At 43.7% G+C, this 17,383-nt stretch overlaps 2 protein-coding genes across 4 annotated transcripts in view; both read left to right on the top strand.

Moving 5' to 3' along the window:
* OXSR1 (oxidative stress responsive kinase 1) overlaps positions 1–11,226 on the top strand; it is a 101,910-nt gene extending 90,684 nt beyond the window's left edge. The window contains exons 15-19 of one of the 3 annotated variants that reach the window (XM_083377000.1): positions 2,495–2,547; positions 4,748–4,816; positions 5,029–5,093; positions 6,417–6,526; positions 11,206–11,226. In XM_083377000.1, the coding sequence (XP_083233126.1) occupies positions 2,495–2,547; positions 4,748–4,816; positions 5,029–5,093; positions 6,417–6,491 (262 nt within the window). In that variant the 3' untranslated portion in view covers positions 6,492–6,526; positions 11,206–11,226. Of the gene's footprint in view, positions 1–400; positions 586–2,494; positions 2,548–4,747; positions 4,817–5,028; positions 5,094–6,416; positions 6,783–11,205 lie in introns of those variants that run through there. The other 2 variants (XR_014494168.1, XM_083376999.1) reach the window with 2 other exon arrangements.
* Positions 11,227–16,831: 5,605 nt separating this feature from the next.
* Positions 16,832–17,383, top strand: part of LOC310648889 (solute carrier family 22 member 13-like) — a gene marked incomplete at both ends in the record, with an annotated part of 31,024 nt that continues 30,472 nt past the window's right edge. Inside the window, one exon of the mRNA XM_083377005.1 lies at positions 16,832–17,203. Coding sequence (XP_083233131.1) covers positions 16,832–17,203 — 372 coding nt within the window. The remainder of the gene's footprint in view (positions 17,204–17,383) is intronic.

Below are 17,383 nucleotides of genomic sequence, written 5' to 3'. Positions count from 1 at the left end.
ATCCCTATTCTGGCTGGTGTCAGCTTTCATAGTGTCCAGCCACTTTGTACTTTCCTGGTACTGCTAACTTTTCACAACATAACTGCTTTCTCTCGTGAATTCCCCTACATGACATGGAGAAAGTAAGTCAGACACAAACTTGTGATTTTGCCTTCCAGTGACACGTCTGGAGTTATGCGCTCCAGTGCTTGCTTGTTAGTCCACCTTTGCTGTCCGAGGAATATTTTATTATATTATTTTATATAATATTTTATAATATTATTTTAATTCCATTTATATCCCGCCCTTCTCCGAAGACTCAGGGCGGCTTACAAGCTTAGCAGTATGCAGAATATGCAGGAGCCTTCCCCAGCACCGCAGCTCAAACGAGTCGATTTTCTTCCTGTCTTGATTTTTTAAGGTCCAACTTTCACAGCCACAGGAAGCTCTGGTTCTTATCCACCCTGAGCCATACAGGCTCAATGGATGACTCAGGACCAAGCCCCTCTCTTTTACAAAACTGGGAAATTAAACAACAACAGCAACAAAAAAATCTGTTCTACCAATCCATGCTGGACCAATAGCCACCGCAGTCAGATGATTCAGGTTAATATGTTCTATTGATATTTTAATTTATTCACGTGCTATAGATTTATAGCATTCTGATGCTGGATAAAACGTGTAGGACTCAAAATGTGTGCATTCTGAGCTCAAAAGAAGATTGTGTGGTTTTGTTATGAGCTCAGGATAAAACAGGATATTTTGTTCCATGTTCTTCTGAATTCCTTGCTACAGGGGTCAACTAGTACTTGAATAAGGCCTTCCTCTGCTATCATTTCACCCTGGAAAGGCAGTTCTCGACTTATAGCCACAATTCAGCCCAAAATTTCTATTACTAAGCGAGGCAGTTCTTAAGCGACTTTTCCCCCATTTTACGACCTTTCTTGTCACAACGAATCACTTAACAATTGTTAAGTTAGTAACAAGGTTGTAAAGTGCTTCCCCATTGACTTTGCTTGGCAGAAGGTCGCAAAACGTGACACTACATCCGTCATAAATGTGAACCAGTTGCCAAGCATCTGAATTTTGATCTCAGTGACGATGGGGATGCTGCAAAAGTTGTAACTGTGGAAAACACATAAGTCGCTTTTTTCAGTGTTGTTGTAAGTTCAACTGGTTATTAAATGAATGGTTGTAAGTTGAAGACTACTTATAAGTCAAGAGGTGGCCCATGCTGAGGGTTTTGCTAATCATCCCCATTACCTTTAATAGAAATGTATTTATTTATTAATTTGGCTTAAAAGTGACTTCACTTCTGAAGACTTGAACAGCTTATATGAATAATATGCGTAAAATGAATCGCTATGTATCTGACTACCAACATCAGTAACACAGCACAACACAACTCCAGATTCCCATAAGAAAGCCTTATATAAAATATTCAGAGGGCTGACGGTTCTTTTAGGTATTTAAACTTTTTAAAAATCTTATGGTAAATAATAGAAGCGATAGCTAATCTGAAATCAGCAGACTTTTTGTAGGCTGCCTGCCTAAAGTTTAAAAGCATACTTACTCATTTTTCTATAGTTCCCTCTGATTAGTTTGGGGAAAGGAAACTATTCTAATATTTTAACTTTTATTCTGGTAAGCCACAATTTTTTGAAAACTCATCTATGGAACATGTTTGGTAGGCTTACTCTGTTCCAAGCTTGAATGAGGGTTTTTTTTGGGGGGGGGTTTCTTGCACATTCCAGAAGATGCAATAATTTATTTCATACATTAACCACATTAATTCTGTTTATTCAGGCATTGGATTTTGCCTTTAAATACTACATGACTACAGAATGGGAGCTTAGATTCTGCCTCTGTGTAATTTAATGTCCCCCCCCTCCTTTTCCTTTTCAAACCAGGCTACGGAAAAAACTTTTTACAAAGATTGACTGTACAAGTATTCCTCGACTTAAAACAATTCATTTAGTGACCGTTTGAAGTTTCAAGTGACTTATGACCATTTTTCACACTTACAACCATTGCAGCATCCCCAGGGTCATGTGATTAAAATTCGGATGTTTGGCAAGCGACTCATAGTTACGATGGTCACAATGACGGTTGCCATGTCCCGGGCTCATGTCATCACCTTTTGTAACCTTCTGACAAGCAAAGTCAATGGGGAAGCCAGATATACTTAACAACCGGGTTTCTAACTTAACAAGTGCAGTGATTCACTTCCCAACGGTGGCCCAAAAAAGGGTCGTAAAATGGGGCAAAATTCACGCAACAGTTGTCTCACTTAGCAACAGAAATTTTGGGCTCAATTGTGGTTGAGGGACTACCTGTAATGTAGTGTAGGATAGTTGGGCTGGATAAAATTAATTGTAGACTCTTCCTAAAATGCTGATTCAATAGGCCTGCCTCAGAAGTAACCATGGTTTCATGTTTCTTACAGAATATGATTTAATGTTCGTCTGTAACACAGATATTGATAACACCTAACTGTGTCTCTCCTCCCCGACAGGAATTCAAAAAAGGAGCTGAATGACATCCGATTTGAATTCACACCTGGAAGAGGTGGGTGGGATGAGAAAACTTTCTGCAGCCCCTTAAGTGACCGGATTTTGTTTGGTGGTTTGTATGCTGATTGGGTGGGAGATACATGTCAAAAGTCCCAGTTAAAAAGAGATTGCTTAAATACGGAGCAAATTCGTGTCCCATTTTAGAGCAGATAAGGAAATCTCCCATTTTTTTTGAAAATGAATCCATAGGCTTGATGGATCTTTTCTAGATAGAGGCTCCCAAAATGTTTGAAAGATGGAGTTGAAAGTAAACCAGTTTGTTCAGGCACTAAAATCTTCGTAATGTGTCATGCGGATGCCTTTGATTTGGGATTTAATTCCAGATGACATACCTGCGTGACCATTTCCCATTTTGTCTGAGGATTATGGGAATTATAGATGGAGAACTCAGTCCTGTGAATATTACTTGGTGCTGTGTAGCATCCTTTACCTTTTCAACTAATCAATCGTAGCTCAGTCTCTCATGAAAGACTGCAAACCTTTGCAGTGATTCTGTTAAAAAAAGGAATACGTTCTCGCTTCCTTCCACAAAGTGTCCCAAATAGGTTATAATAACATAATAAAATACAGGCAAGGTAATATACAATATATAGGCAGTCCTCATTCAGTGTCATTGTAAGTTTGAACAGCCACTAAATAAATGGGTCATTAAGACTGAGCCTTGGTGGAGCAGTGGGCTAATGCCTCCTTAAGTAACACCAGTTGCCTGCAATTAGCGCAGGTTCGAGTCCCACCAGGCTCAAGGTTGACTCAGCCTTCCATCCTTCCGAGGTAGGTAAAATGAGGACCCAGATTGTTGGGGGCAATAAGCTGATTTTGTAATAATGCCGCTTGGGGGTGTGTGTGAAAGCCCTAATAAGCAGGCATATACATAGAATGAAGGCTACTGCTAAGCTTGTAAGCTGCCCTGAGTCTTCGGAGAAGGGCGGGATATAAATGGAATTTTTTAAAAAAAGACCATTTCTTCAGCGACTGTTCAAACTTAACAATTGTGCTGATTGAAGAGACTTACAACCAGGTCCTCAAAATTATGGCCATTGCAGGGTCTTTGTAGTCACATGATTGTGATTTGGGGACTTGGCAAGTGTTGTGCAGTTTAGACAGTCACAATGTCCCATAGTTGCCAGATTGTGACCTTCACTGCAATCCTCTAATCAGCAGAGTCAATAGGATAGTCTGCAGAAGGATACAAGTTGTGATCATGTGATGTCTCACTTAATGACAGCAACTAAAACTATGGTCATAAGCCAGCAAGGTCCTGTGAGTTTCACATTACTGCCACATTGCTCAGTAACAGAATTGCCAGTCCCGATGACCATCATTAAACAAGGACTACAGGTAATCCCTGACAACCATAATTGAATCCAAGCTTTCTGTTGCTAAACAAGGCAATTGTTAAGTGAGTTATGCCCCAATTTACGACCTTTTGAGATATGGTTGTTAAGTGAATATGCAGTTGTTAACCTAATCTGGCTTCCCCCATTGACTTTGCTTGTCGGAAGCCAGCTGGGTTAGGTCACAAAAGGTGATCACATGACCCCGGGACAGTGCAACTGTCGTAAATACATGTCAGTTGCCAAGTATCTGAATTTTGAACCCGTGACCACGGGGACGCAGCAATGGTCGTAAGTGTGAAAAGTCCCTTTTTTCATTTACCATTGTAACTTCGAACAGTCAGTAAATGAATGGCTTATAAGTTGAAGACTACCTGTATCTGTAAAACAAAAACTACATCGATGTCTAGTTTAAGCTCATAAGCGTATAAGGCAGACATGTCAAACACAAGGCCCAGGGGCCAGATCCGGCCCGCGAAGTGGTTTCATGCGGCCCGCAAAGCCATCCTGGAAACAGTGAGGGAACGGCCCCCACTGCCTTGGCCCTGGCCCAGAGACCCTCCTCCTGCCAGAGACCCCCAGATCTGTCCCACTCCTGCCCAGGACCCCATAGGCACCCTTGATGCCAACGATGTAGAGCTGGCCACGCCCACCCAGTAGGCCATACGCACTCTAGCCATGCCCACCCAGTAGGCCACGCCCACCCAGGCCACACCCACCTGGCCCCCTGAGGGCAACCGCAATGCTGATGCGGCCCTCAATGAAATTGAGTTTGACACCCCTGGTATAAGTGGTGAAATCAAAGATAGCATCTAGGTGGGATCTAGCATTGATTTATCTGTCTAATTATGGTCTTTCCAGACACTGCAGATGGAGTATCCCAAGAACTCATCTCGGCAGGACTTGTGGATGGCAGAGATTTAGTCATAGGTAATGCAAGCCTTATAGAGAAAAATTCCCTGACATTTCTAGCCCTGTGCCAGTTTATGTCACTTTATTTATTTTATTTTTTTTGGCAGACACAGCAGGACAAACTGACCTTCTTTTTGCCTGTATATTCTTGGCTGATGCGGGGGGAGGGGGGGAATTTGTTCATAAAGCTTAGATGCCCACCACTGAGTGTGTCTTCCCTATTGTTTCAGTTGCTGCAAACTTGCAAAAAATTGTGGAAGAGCCTCAGACGAACCGATCGGTCACTTTCAAGCTGGTATTTATATATTTTTTTCCCCTGACTATTCCAAATCTTTCTAAAAAGTTGCTTCCGCTCTCGGCCTCCTTTGGCCAAATGCTGCATTTATTCAGCTCAACAAAAAAAAATGTTTGTCCTCTGCAAATATTAAGCACTGGATTAAAGCTGGTTTATTTCCGGATATCAAATGTGCTTGGATAGAGTTGAATGCCAGACATGTTTTTATATCTTTTTGTTGAGCTGGTATATTGTTTCTAGCTTTTAAAAGTAGATCGGCTTTCATTTATTAGATGTATTTCAGATCTGTGGACTTCACGCCCTAGGATATTTCAACCACCGTCGTCACTACTGGGGATTCAGGTTGCTGAAGTCCACAGATCTGGAAAATGCCCAAGTTGGAGAAGACAGAATAACAGAGCTGTAAGGGACCTTGGAGGTCTTCTAGTCCTGCCCCCTGCTCAAACAGGAGACCCTGCACCATTGCGGACAAATGGCCGTCCAGTCTCTTCTTGAAGACTTCCAGTGTTGGAGTACCCACAACCTGTGGAAGCAAGCCATTTCACTGATTAATTATTCTCACTGTCAGGAAGTTTCTCCTTAGTTCTGGGTTGTTTCTCTCCTTGATTGGTTCTTCTCCTGCCTTCAGGCGCTTTGGAGAATAGCTTGGCTGCCTCTTCTTTGGGGCAGCCCCTGAGATATTGGAAGGCTGCTATCATGTCCCCCCTCACCCTTCTCTTCATTAAACCAGACATCCCCAATTATAGCAACTGCTCTTCATAGCAACCTAGAACTAAGGAGAAATTTCCTGACTGAAGGTTGCAGCATTCCCTTGTCTACGTGATTAAAATCTGGGCACTTGGCAACTGGCATGTATTTATGACAGTTGCTGTGTCCCCAGGTCACGTGATCCGCTTTTGTGAACTGCTGACAAGCAAAGCCAGTGGGGAGCCAGGTTCTCTTTAACCACTGTGTTACTAACTACTGCAGTGATTCACTTTGCAAAAAGAAAGGCCGTTAAATTAACTGTCTCACTTAGCGAGAGAAACTTTGGGCTCAAATTGTGGTCATGAGTCGAGGACTGCCTGTAATTATGCAGTCCTTGCAAACCTGAATGTGTGTCATCCCTCCCTCCCTTTATCTTTGTGAGAACTAGGCGAGATCTTGTCAGAGAGATTTTTCTCGGGTTACATTCTGGCTCTGGACAGAGTTTTCTCTTTTTTTAATCTGACTCTAGTCTTGACCGTATCTTGCCCCCCCCCCCCGTCCCTCCAGGGCAAGGCCATTTTCTCGGTCCTTTTCGTGTCCTGGTAAAATAATGGATTCTGTTCCCTTGCCTTTCAGGCGTCAGGTGTGGAAGCGTCTGAAATACCCGATGATGGCAAACTTATTGGATTTGCTCAGCTCAGCATCAACTAAATCAACACTTCCCCGCTTATGGTTGCAATCCATAGGTGCAACGTAAAAATACTTCTGTTGGCCAAAAAAAAAAAAAAAGCAAAACCACTCCTGCCAAAGAACCAAAACTACAGGCCCTCGTTCTCAGAAGCTTTAACTTCATTTCTTCCCAAGTAGCATCAAGGAGGTCTACAACACTACTGCCTTGGAGGCATTTGGCTTCTGTCGCACCCACCCGCTGTTTTTTTTACCCACCTCTGCCTCCCTCCCTCTCTCTTCTCCCTCCCTCCTTTCCTTCTCTCTCCAACCATCCCTCCCTCCCTCCCTCCCTCCCCTACTTCCTTTCCCTCTCTCCCTCCCTCCCTCTCTTGCTCTACTTACTTCTTTCTTTCCTTCCTCCCTCCCTCCCCTACTTACTTACTTTTTCCTCCCTTCCTCCCTCCCTCCCCTACTTACTTACTTTTTCCTCCCTTCCTTCTCCTTCCATTCCTTCCTCCCTCCCTCCCCTACTTCCTTTCCTTCCCTCCCTCCCTCTTGCTCCTCTACTTCCTTCCTTCCTCCCTCCCCTACTTCTTTCCTTCCTCCCTCCCTCCCCCACCCTCCCTCTCGCTCTTCTACTTCCTTCCTCCCTCCCCTACTTCTTTCCTTCCTTCCTCCCCCTCCCTTCCTCCCCCTTCCTCCTTCCCTCTCTCGCTCTTCTACTTCCTTCCTCCCTCCCTCCCCTCCTTTCCTTCCTCCCTCCCTCCCTCCCCCTCCCTCCCCCTCTCGCTCTTTACTTCCTTCCTCCCCCCCTCTCCTACTTACTTACTTCCTCCCTCCCTCCCTTCCCCTTCTCTTCCTCCCTCCCTCCCTTCCTCCCTCCCCTACTTACTTACTCCCTCCCTGCCATTCTTCCCCTTCCCTCCCGCCCTCTCTCCCATTCCATTCCTCCCTCCCTCCCCTCCCCCGCGTGCTTGTACTTATTATTGCCTTAACTCAGCCTTCCCCAGCTGAGTGCCCACCAACTAGGCTGTGCCTACAACTCTTGGCTTTATAGCTAAGAGGGCTGGGAATTCCAGGGGTTCTCTGGTTGGGAAAGTCTGCCTTAACTATTTAAAAACTAACAAAAACAGAAACATTACTACTGAGTACGAAAGAAGGGTTTCGCTGCTCCTTAATAATTGTCCTTACGTGATGGGTTGGATCATTTTTGCCTGACTGGTAAACAGCAAAGACATTTTGATTTATGGTCCGTCTAACCAGGCAGGTATTTTAATAATAAAAAAAAACACAACCAATAACAGTGGAAGCTGTTGCGGAGTGTCAGAATACAGGCTGAATTTACTGCGGGAAACCGAGTGAAATCTTGAATAAGTGAAATCCCTTGGTTTAAGCCACCTTTCCTACATTCAGGGTGCAGAAGGAATGGCTTGGCCTGAGATAAAACTAGCCTTAATTTTCCCCCTTCTGTTTGCAATCAGGTTATAGCCTGAGGAAACATCGTGTTTCTGTGCGGCTGTGTTTCCTTCATCCTCAATTGGCTGTCTCACTGGGCCTTCTCCCCACTCGCCCTAGTTCTTGCAGACTGCCCATATAGACCCAATGGTTGAAACATCCGGTGCCAAAAATACTTTGTTCATCGTTACCTAAGCAGCTTTGAGGGCTGCACAGTGGATGGAAAAGAGCAGTTCTGGTGCAAGAGGCAGGAACCACACGTAGAAGCTGGCCGTCCGTCAGGAGAGGATTTTGCAGCACACAATCTAGACTAGAGGATGTTCCATTCCAAAGATCCACCTTGTGTACTTTTCATTATCACACACACTTCCTCCCCCCCCCCCCTTCCTTTGGAAACTTGCTTATGTTCGGTTGCTTCTCTGGATACAAAAGGCAGAGTGGCACAGCCAGAATGAATATTCCTGAACTTTTCTCAGAGAACGAAATTTCAGTCTTTCAGATTTATCACTTGGTGGTTGGGTTTCCACTCTTCCTCAAAAACTCCCCTGGTGGAAAACAAAGAGGAAGTTGTTTTCCACTCAGGGGAAACTACCCATAATCCAGCTTCCTTAAAATGGTTGCATTCTGGTGATAGTATCCTCAGATAGTCTGAGGCTTTGACATGCTCGGAGATTCTGCAGAAGACCTGGCATGCAGCCTACCTTACACCGACGTATTTCCTCTCTCGTCCGTCTGTATATTTCTCTCTTCCCAAAAGGTTGTCTCTGCAGTTGATTTTTGCCAAAGGCGTTCCTGTGTAAGTAGACTATGGGGATTGCCTTGCAAGTTTGCTGGAAGTAGCTGAAATCCTTCAGGTGTAGTTCAGTATGTGAGAATTCATAAACCGGATGTCCTTTGCACGTGGGACAGAGCGGAAATTGATTGCATGGACTGGCAATTGGAAACTCTTAAACGCTGAGTCTTTTCTACCACTGACCACTGCAGATGATTTCCTAATTCCCATTTTAAACTCCCAAAAAAACCCACACCCATTTCATTAAAAATCCTTTTACCTTTCTTACGTCCTTCCTTCATAGAATGGTAAACATGAAACCGCCCCCCCCCCCACCGTTCAGTTTTTACAGCAATAAATGAAATTGCCAGATAGATACATACCTGGCAGATCAATGCTTTGCAGCACTGCTTGGAATTTGCCAATAGTTGGGTTGTTTTTTTTTTTAAAAAAAAATACTCTGCTCACATATCAAAAGTTTGATCAACATAAGGTGACTGAAGCCACTATAACTCGTATTTAGTGTTGGTTTGTTGTTTTTTTAAAGACATTATTAGTATCTGGTGTGTGGTTTTTTCCCTTTCCTTTCTGTTGTTTTGGATTTTTAACCTATAAATTATATACTTAGATTGGGGGGGGGGGGGAAGAAACATTTATAATGCACTATGTGAACAATAAAATGGTATGGATTTTTCTCCCCATCCTATAGCAGCCACTCGACCCCCCTCCAGTTTTTTGTGTGTCACTGCTTAGCTTCGAAGCGTTTTGTACATCCACATGGTTTTCGCCTTAATGTTAATTTGCATAGCAAACCAATGGAATTAATTCTCATCCCTGGGTGTAGCTTTTCGATAGTCAGGGTGTGGGGCCCAGTGAAGAGATTATGAGCCCTTTTGCGTAGCCCCTCCTCCTCTTGTTTCAGTTACCATGATTGAACCGATATGACATTTAACCTTCCAAACCTGGTTTCTAAACTCAGGTCCAGGACAGTAGTAAGTGTCCTCACAACGTGTTGTGTGGGAGACTGGTGGGAGGGGAGCTGTTATACTCATTTGTGTCCACATCGAATCTCCTGAGGTGTGGATGAGGTTCTCACATCTTCTGTTGCAATACATTTTTCCTCTCCAAACAGCTGTGGAAGCTAGATTTCCTTTATTGTTTGATGTATTTATTGTTCACCTCTTAATTTTTGTGCCGGCTAGATCTGCTTACAGTTCATTAGCAGAACTGCTCCAGAAGTGGACAGCTGTTGAAGAAAGAGCTTGAAAAGGAGAAATGTTTATACTGCATTTATGGAGTGGGAAAGGGTGGAGGCTGGAAAAAAGCTGCTTGGGCCGAGTTAGTGTGTCTCTCTGTGTGTGTCTGTGTGTGACCTCCCCAAAACTTCCAAATTTTCCCACCCTTGGGCTAGGTGGCTTATGAACAAGCAAGCTACGGTATATTCTTGAATGGATCATTTTCTTGATTTAAAACCCTTCAGGAGGGGAAGAGGTCAACCGTTCTTGGTTAATTGAATGAACCTTTATTGTCAAAGTACAACCATGTATGCATTGAGATTGGCTGAGCCTCCCTTCGTGCCCCCACCCCCAACTTACAGTAACACAAACCCTCCATCTTATTACAGCATGTGAGCTAATTGCACAACGCACCGGCCTCGCAAGTCAATCATGCATAAAGTTTATAAAATTATTTCCCGTTCAAAAGCCTAACAGCCCATGGATAAAAGCTGTTCTTCAGCCTGTTGGTACGGCTGGCTATACTCCTATATCTCCTACCCGATGGTAGGAGAGTAAAGAGATACCGTCCAGGGTGTGAGTCGTCCCTGAGAATTTTCCTCACTCTTCCAAGGCAGCGGACCTTGGCGAGGTCATCCAATGGTGTCAGGGGACAGCCCACGATGTCTTGTGCTGTGCTTACCACCCTCTGTAATGCTTTCCTGTCCGCGGCTGTCAGACCAGCATACCAAATCACAGTACCGTACGAGAGGACGCTCTCTACAGTAGACCGGTAAAAGAGGGTCATCACTGGCTCCAAAGAATATCTGGCCAACCAGAAGCAGAAGTTTGGGGAGACCATCACTTCTTGGGGCCTCTGAGAGGGATAGACCTCTGAACTGTGGGGAGGGGGTCGGATCCTCACCTGGATGAAGGACGCGGCTCTCGGAGGCTCCCCAAACTTCTGCTTCTGGTTGGCCAGAAATTCTTTGGAGCCAGTGACGTTATTGTCACTGCAGCGCACAGCCTTAGTCCCAATATCCGTGTCCAGGTGTGATCATGCAGAAAGAGGATCTCTTGCTGAAATGGGGGGTGGCCCTGAATCGGCGTACCCTGAGATGGCACATGACCAGCGTGAGGAATAAAGTAGCCATCCGTTTTATTTCATCCCATCTTCAGCTACCGAGACCAAATAATTCTGGTACAGTATTAAATCACTTGGCCTGCATGTTGCGCATACCTTCGAATCCACTGTATCTTGATGCAGTAGCTAGCTATATACTGATTCCTTCATTCCTGTCTCTGTCTAATCCAGGTGTAGCAGACAAGAATACCCCTAATGGCTGTTCCCGTGTGTTATTATAATAATGACTATTTCAGTGATCCAGAACTACTTTGCTACTATATTTCTCGGCCTGTTGTCTCTTAATAAATGGTATTTTTTTTTCTGCCCCACCCCCCTCCTCTGAATACTAGAAGTGCTAGACAACTATTTTATTCTTGAGGTTCAAAAAGTGCCAATGATTTTTGTTGTTGTTTAGTAGTTTAGAAATTATTTCTATCCTTTATACCCTTACGGATCAGAGGGTTTTTATTTTGGGTAAATTTTGAACTTGAACCTAGAAATCGGTTTGTATTTTTAAAAAACTTAATTAATAGCCTTGAGGAGGGTGGTGTGTTAATATAAAAGGAACCTACACAATTTGGTGTATTGTAGATTTTAACGAAAGATGTAAAATATTCAGCCTTTTTTCCCCTTTGACTTTGTATTTTATTGCATGTCATTTCTCTAATTTTTAATCAATAAAAAATATCCATTACTTTTGGGAGTGTTAAAGTTCTGTTTTGTTTTCCTGCAGTTATTGCAAGTAGTTTACCAATAACACACACACACACACACACACACACACACACACACACACACACACGGAAAATAGGCACGTGGCATCTTATTATAAATAGTTAGATTGTAATTCTTGTTTAAAGTGCTGTTCTGGTAAATACGGCATTAGTTAAAATCAGAATGTTTAAAATTTTTCATTGCCTGTTTCTGCCAAGCAGGAACCAATTAAAAGTAGGCCTCAACTTACAACCATTCTTTTAGCGGCTGTTCGAGGTTACAGTGGCACTGAAAAAATTGACTTATCATTTTTCAGTTACGACCATTGCAGCATTCCCATTCTCAGGTGATCAAACTTTGGATGCTTGGCCACTGGCATGTAGTTATGGCAGTTGCATTGTCTCAGGGTCATGTGATCCCCTGTGGCGGGCTTTTGACAAGCAAAGTCAGAAACCATTGAACAATTGTGTTACTGACTTAACGTCAATGATCCACTTAAGAAATGTGGCAAGATGGGTTGTAAAATGGGGCAAACCTCGCTTAACAACTTTCTTGTTTAGCAACAGACATTTTGGGCTTAATTGTAGCTGTAAGACGAGGACTGCCTGTACCATCTTTTCCTCAGAAATATCACTTCGAATTGTGAACATTCAATTACCTGACCACAGTAACTCAATTTCATTGGTGCAAAAGAGTCACCTGACATCCCTGCAGGTTGGAGGAATGATGCCAATCATAACATCCTTCCCAAGTTTCCCAATTCAATAGATGTTTATCAACCTTGGCCACTTGAAGGTGTGTTGGACTTCAACTCCCAGAATTCCCCAGTCCATGTTGAAGTCCACACCTCATCAACCGGCCAAGGTTGAAAAGCACTGCAATAGACAGCATGGATTGAAGGAAGATGGATGCTTACAAAATCTAGAGCCTGTAAGAAAACTGGAGAGAGAGACCACTTTCTGGAGGATTGCAATTCATTAGCTTCAGCTAACTCTGTCCTCTCAACACACAAGTTTTTCTTGTCTAGGCCAGGGCTTTTCAACCAGTGGTACGGGTACCACCTGTGGTACATTGGCACCTGGCAGGTGGTACGCGACCATCCTAGAAAAGTAGTAGCAGGGGAGGAGAATGAGCTGAACTGGTGGCAGCACTGCACAAGCCTAAGCGAGAGATGGCTGGAGCTAGGCAACTGGTGGTACTCGGATGTTGCCATAGCCTAAAAGTGGTACAATGGGTGAAAAATGTCAAGGAATAATTCTTCCTATCAGAGGGCAATGGACCGTGCTTCAGATGATGCATAATGTGTGTGGGTGAAGGAAAATAAAGCCCGACGCATATTCTATTAAAAACCTTTAATCACAAAAGAAAAATATATATAAACAAAGAAAGCTAACTGACTACATCCTCTCTCATCAGACAGTAAAAAGAAAATGTAAAGACAAAAACTAGAAAACTTTTTTACGCTTGCGCACACAGCAAAACTACCTCATAACCTAGCTAGACCACATGACATTCACTATGGTTGCCAGATAAGTTATCAACACAGGTGCAGACCAGAAGGAAATGTACAATTAAAATTGAGCTTTTTGGACGAACTAAAAAAAAAACGTGCAGTGACAAAAAGGTTGAAAAGCCCTGGTCTAGGCTAATTGCAATCAACATGGCATGGGAATTTGTTTTGGGATCTTGCAGATAATTAGCAAATCAGGGCTCAGGCAAGATAGATGGATTGAGCAATCAGCGTATCATACTCTCCAAGACATTCTTGTCTCCCAAAATGTAGCAAGTCTTCCAACAGTGCACCCATCACATTTGTAACTGATTTCCTTCTTCTTTGATGTTGGCTGCCCCTTTCTTCCTTCTACCTATCCCAGTATCATAGACGCCACCAAGGTGCTGGGTGTTTGCATAGATTGGTTGGCTTATTGATTACGTGCCATCAAGATAGTGTTAAGAGTCACACTTTATCCAGAATGATGTTCCTCAACTTGGTCCTTCATTTCTTCCAATATCACGCCCATTGACGCTGTAACTAAAGCCACCCACCTGTTCTGAACCAGCCAACTACCGGCCTTGTAATAAGGCAAACCCCTGTTCAAACAGTAGAGACCGGAGAGCGTCCAAGGCTGAAAAGCGTCTGCCAAGATTTATTACACGAACAACAGAACAAGAAACAAAACACTGGAACTTGAATCCTCAAACGGAAGGGTTGCTTTCAGCAACCAGCCCTTCCCCAAACACTCCTTTTATTTAGAGTTCAGGGCGTGGTCTCCCTGTGCCTCCTCCCGAGGAGTCCCACAGCCTTTCTCTGCTTGGTCCTGCTCGACTGCCTCCTGCGTCGGGCGTCCTTGAACAGGGCCAGCTGTGGGTCATCATCCTCCGCACTATCGGGCTCACGCAGCTGAGAAGAGGGCCCCGGCTGGGAGCTCTGCCAAGCCTCCAAGCCATCATCAGCCAGTTCGTCTTCCACACCCTCCTCCTCCCCCTCATCTGAGTCATCCGAGACATCTGAGCCGGCTGCCGGACCCACAGGCTGGCCCTGAGTCACAACACCACCTTCCGGATGGCTGTTCTCTTTCCGTCTTTCCCAGCACGATACACTTCTCCAGAAAGCAGGATTTTCACACACCGACAGATTGATTGACTGATTGTTCCTCATCAAGTTGGTGTTGACTCTAGCCACATAGCCATGTCTAGTTTAATGAAATGAAGGATTAGGGATGGCATGACAGCAGTCTTCCAATATTTGAGGGGCTGTCAGAAAAAAGAAGGGGTCAACCCATTCTTAAAGGATCTGAAGGCAGGACAAGAAGCAAGGGATGGAAACTAATCAAGGAGAGAAGCAACCTAGAAGTAAGGAGGAATTTTCTGACAGTGTGAAAAATCAGTGGAACAACTTGCCTCCATAAATTGTATGTTCTCCATCACTGCACAAGTTTAATAAGAGATTGGAGAACAATTTATCTGAAAGGGGATAGGGCAGTGATGGCAAAACTTTTAGAGACCGAGTGCCCAAACTGCAACCCAAAACCCACATGGTATTATCTGGTGCCGGGTGGGTGTGGCCCTTTTGGGTGGGTGTGGCCAATTGGGTGGGCGTGGCCCATTGGGTGGGCGTGGCTGCGGTGGTAATGGCAAACTGGGTGGGACTAAAAAGTTCAATCAATTCCAACTTTATGAGATCTTTTTTTTCCCATGAGAAGTTGAAATTGATTGAACCTTTTCTTTTTTTTGCACATGGCGGCGGAGGCCTAAAGCGAAAAGGTTTTATAAAACCCAGCTGAAGGCCTAGGACTGGGGTGACAGCGTGCGTGCCCACAGAGAGAGCTCTGGGTAACACCAGTGGCACGCGTGCCATAGGTTCACCACCATGGGGATAGGGCTTCCTGCCTGAGTAGGGGGTTGGACTAGAAGACCTCCAAAGTCCTTTCCAACTCTGTTATTCTGGGTTTTTTTTCTAGATATACCTTTTCTAGGATGATCTGTTGCCAGCCTAATTCTTCAGTTATTTCAATGGTGCTGTCAGAATCCATTTATATCACATTCATAAATGTATGTTTAAAACATCCCCCCCCTGGATTCTGCCATCTCCCGAGGAAGGAGGAGCGCATGTGGATTCAGCCTGCCTTAGGTTATTTCAAAGACCAAGGGAAACCTTTTGAACTGGGGGGAACAAAAGGGAGGGTTAGGGAAGAAGGCATCTGGCCTGTGTCTCCATTTGAATCTGTAAAGGAAGAAGGCAATAACCATAAAGATTCGAAGTTCCTTTTTTCCCACCAAAGGGATGACACGAACTAAAGGATGGGGGGCTGACCAAATGGGGTTGAGGGAAGAGGGGTTGAACCGGGAACTCTTTATAAAGTTTCAATCTGTAAAACAATACCAGGTCCTGTCTTGTATTTCCACAACCAAACATGTCCTAGTAAAAAATTCCTTTTGGACTAGAACTGACTCCAAGAGTTTTTGTTTTCCTAAGATGTGGATTGGGGTGGGTCCTGACAGGTGCACCAATTGCTTTTGCAGCTGAGCCATCCCTGTTGATCCAGGTTGTCCTCTTCTCCTTGTCCAGAGGGCTAGGTTCTTACATAAGGTGTCCAAATCAGACAATGTGCAAACCCATATAAGCATGGTTTTTCACATAGCTTTTAGGATTTCTACAACCCGGCCCTTTGGAACCAGCTGCCTGTAGAGCTTAGGACTGCCCCTGACCTCCGCTCATTCCGCCGGGACCTGAAGACCTGGCTCTTTGAGCTTTCTGGCCTGGACTGAGGGTATTAATTGGGGTTTTAATTGGTTTTTAATTAGGATTTTTATATTCAAGGTTAATAAAATCATTTTAATTGTTTAAATTTTTGTAATTGTGGTATTGTTTTCTTTTAAAAAACCTTGTGAACCGCCCTGAGTCCTACGGGAGAAGGGTGGTATATAAGTCTAATAAATTAAACTAAATTAAACTAAACTAAACATGATTTATAGTTAATGTGTGAATTGTGTAAGTTGTCCTTGGTTAGGATGCCATCAGTTATATTACATCATCAATTATATTATTGCCCCCTCAAAAATCCCATCACCCACTCCTCTGATTTCGGCTAAATTCTTCAGACTATCATTCCTGTGAAAAATAGACCTCTGTCTTCAAAAGATATCTATACTGCTCAAAAAAAATAAAGGGAACAGAAAATAAGACATCCTACTATTAAATACAGTACATTGTGTTGTTTAACTGTTCCCTTTATTTTTTCGAGCAGTGTAATTAAAAATTTTGAAAGTGAGACCGACACCTCTCTTCCTCTGAGGCTGTCAATCTTTCCATTTCGCTTCACTTTTGACGGCTCCTTATGAGCTTTGCTCTCTTTGGCTGGTAAGCTGCAAAATTGGCAATTAATCTTTTACACAAAGTGTGGTTGTGAAAGTGTAACATGTCATGTATTAAGACTATTATTAAGAACACCGTTCCTGCACTTCACTGAGTGTGATGTCAAAGTTTATTCGGTGTTTAACCATTAATTCCAGAGGCTGCTGAATTCCAGAGGACTATTTGGGTAGAGAGATTAGACAGAGAGTAGATAGTAGCAGAGAGAGAGGCAGAAAGAAAACAGCCATGACCCATATTGGGGAAATCATCAAAGCTCTTAATGATTTTGGCCGATTCCAGCATTGCCTGGTACTGATGATCAGTATAATTTCACCCATCGTTGGTTTTCATATGTTCAGCCAATTATTCATGGTCCTTCCAGTGTCTCATCACTGCAACACTAATTGGTTGGACACCGTCCGCTTGAACTTGACCGAAGAGGAGAAGCTGAATTTGACCATTCCCCGAAAACCTGACGGGACCTTAGAACAATGTCGTATGTATATTCCTGTGGAAACCAACTTAGAGACATTCCTGCATTCTGGACTGAATTCAACAGAGAAGTGCCAAGATGGATGGGTTTACCCTTCCAAGCCAAAACCTTCTCTGGTTACCCAGGTTTGGGAATCTCTTTTTCTTCCTGAATTAAATGTTTAGTTTTTGTATAAAACTGGGAGAGTTTTATGCCAGGAGTTAAAAGGCAAAAATAAATGAGGAAAAGTAAGCATAATATTTGCAATAGAAGTTGTCTCTGGGCAACTGCCTGCAATTAATAAGGAGATTAAATTCCCACCCCCA

This window comes from Vipera ursinii (assembly GCF_947247035.1).
Source record: "Vipera ursinii genome assembly, chromosome: Z".
NCBI lineage: Eukaryota > Metazoa > Chordata > Lepidosauria > Squamata > Viperidae > Vipera > Vipera ursinii.
The sequence above is the reverse complement of the archived record's forward strand: the minus strand, read 5'-3'. Positions and strand labels throughout refer to the sequence as shown.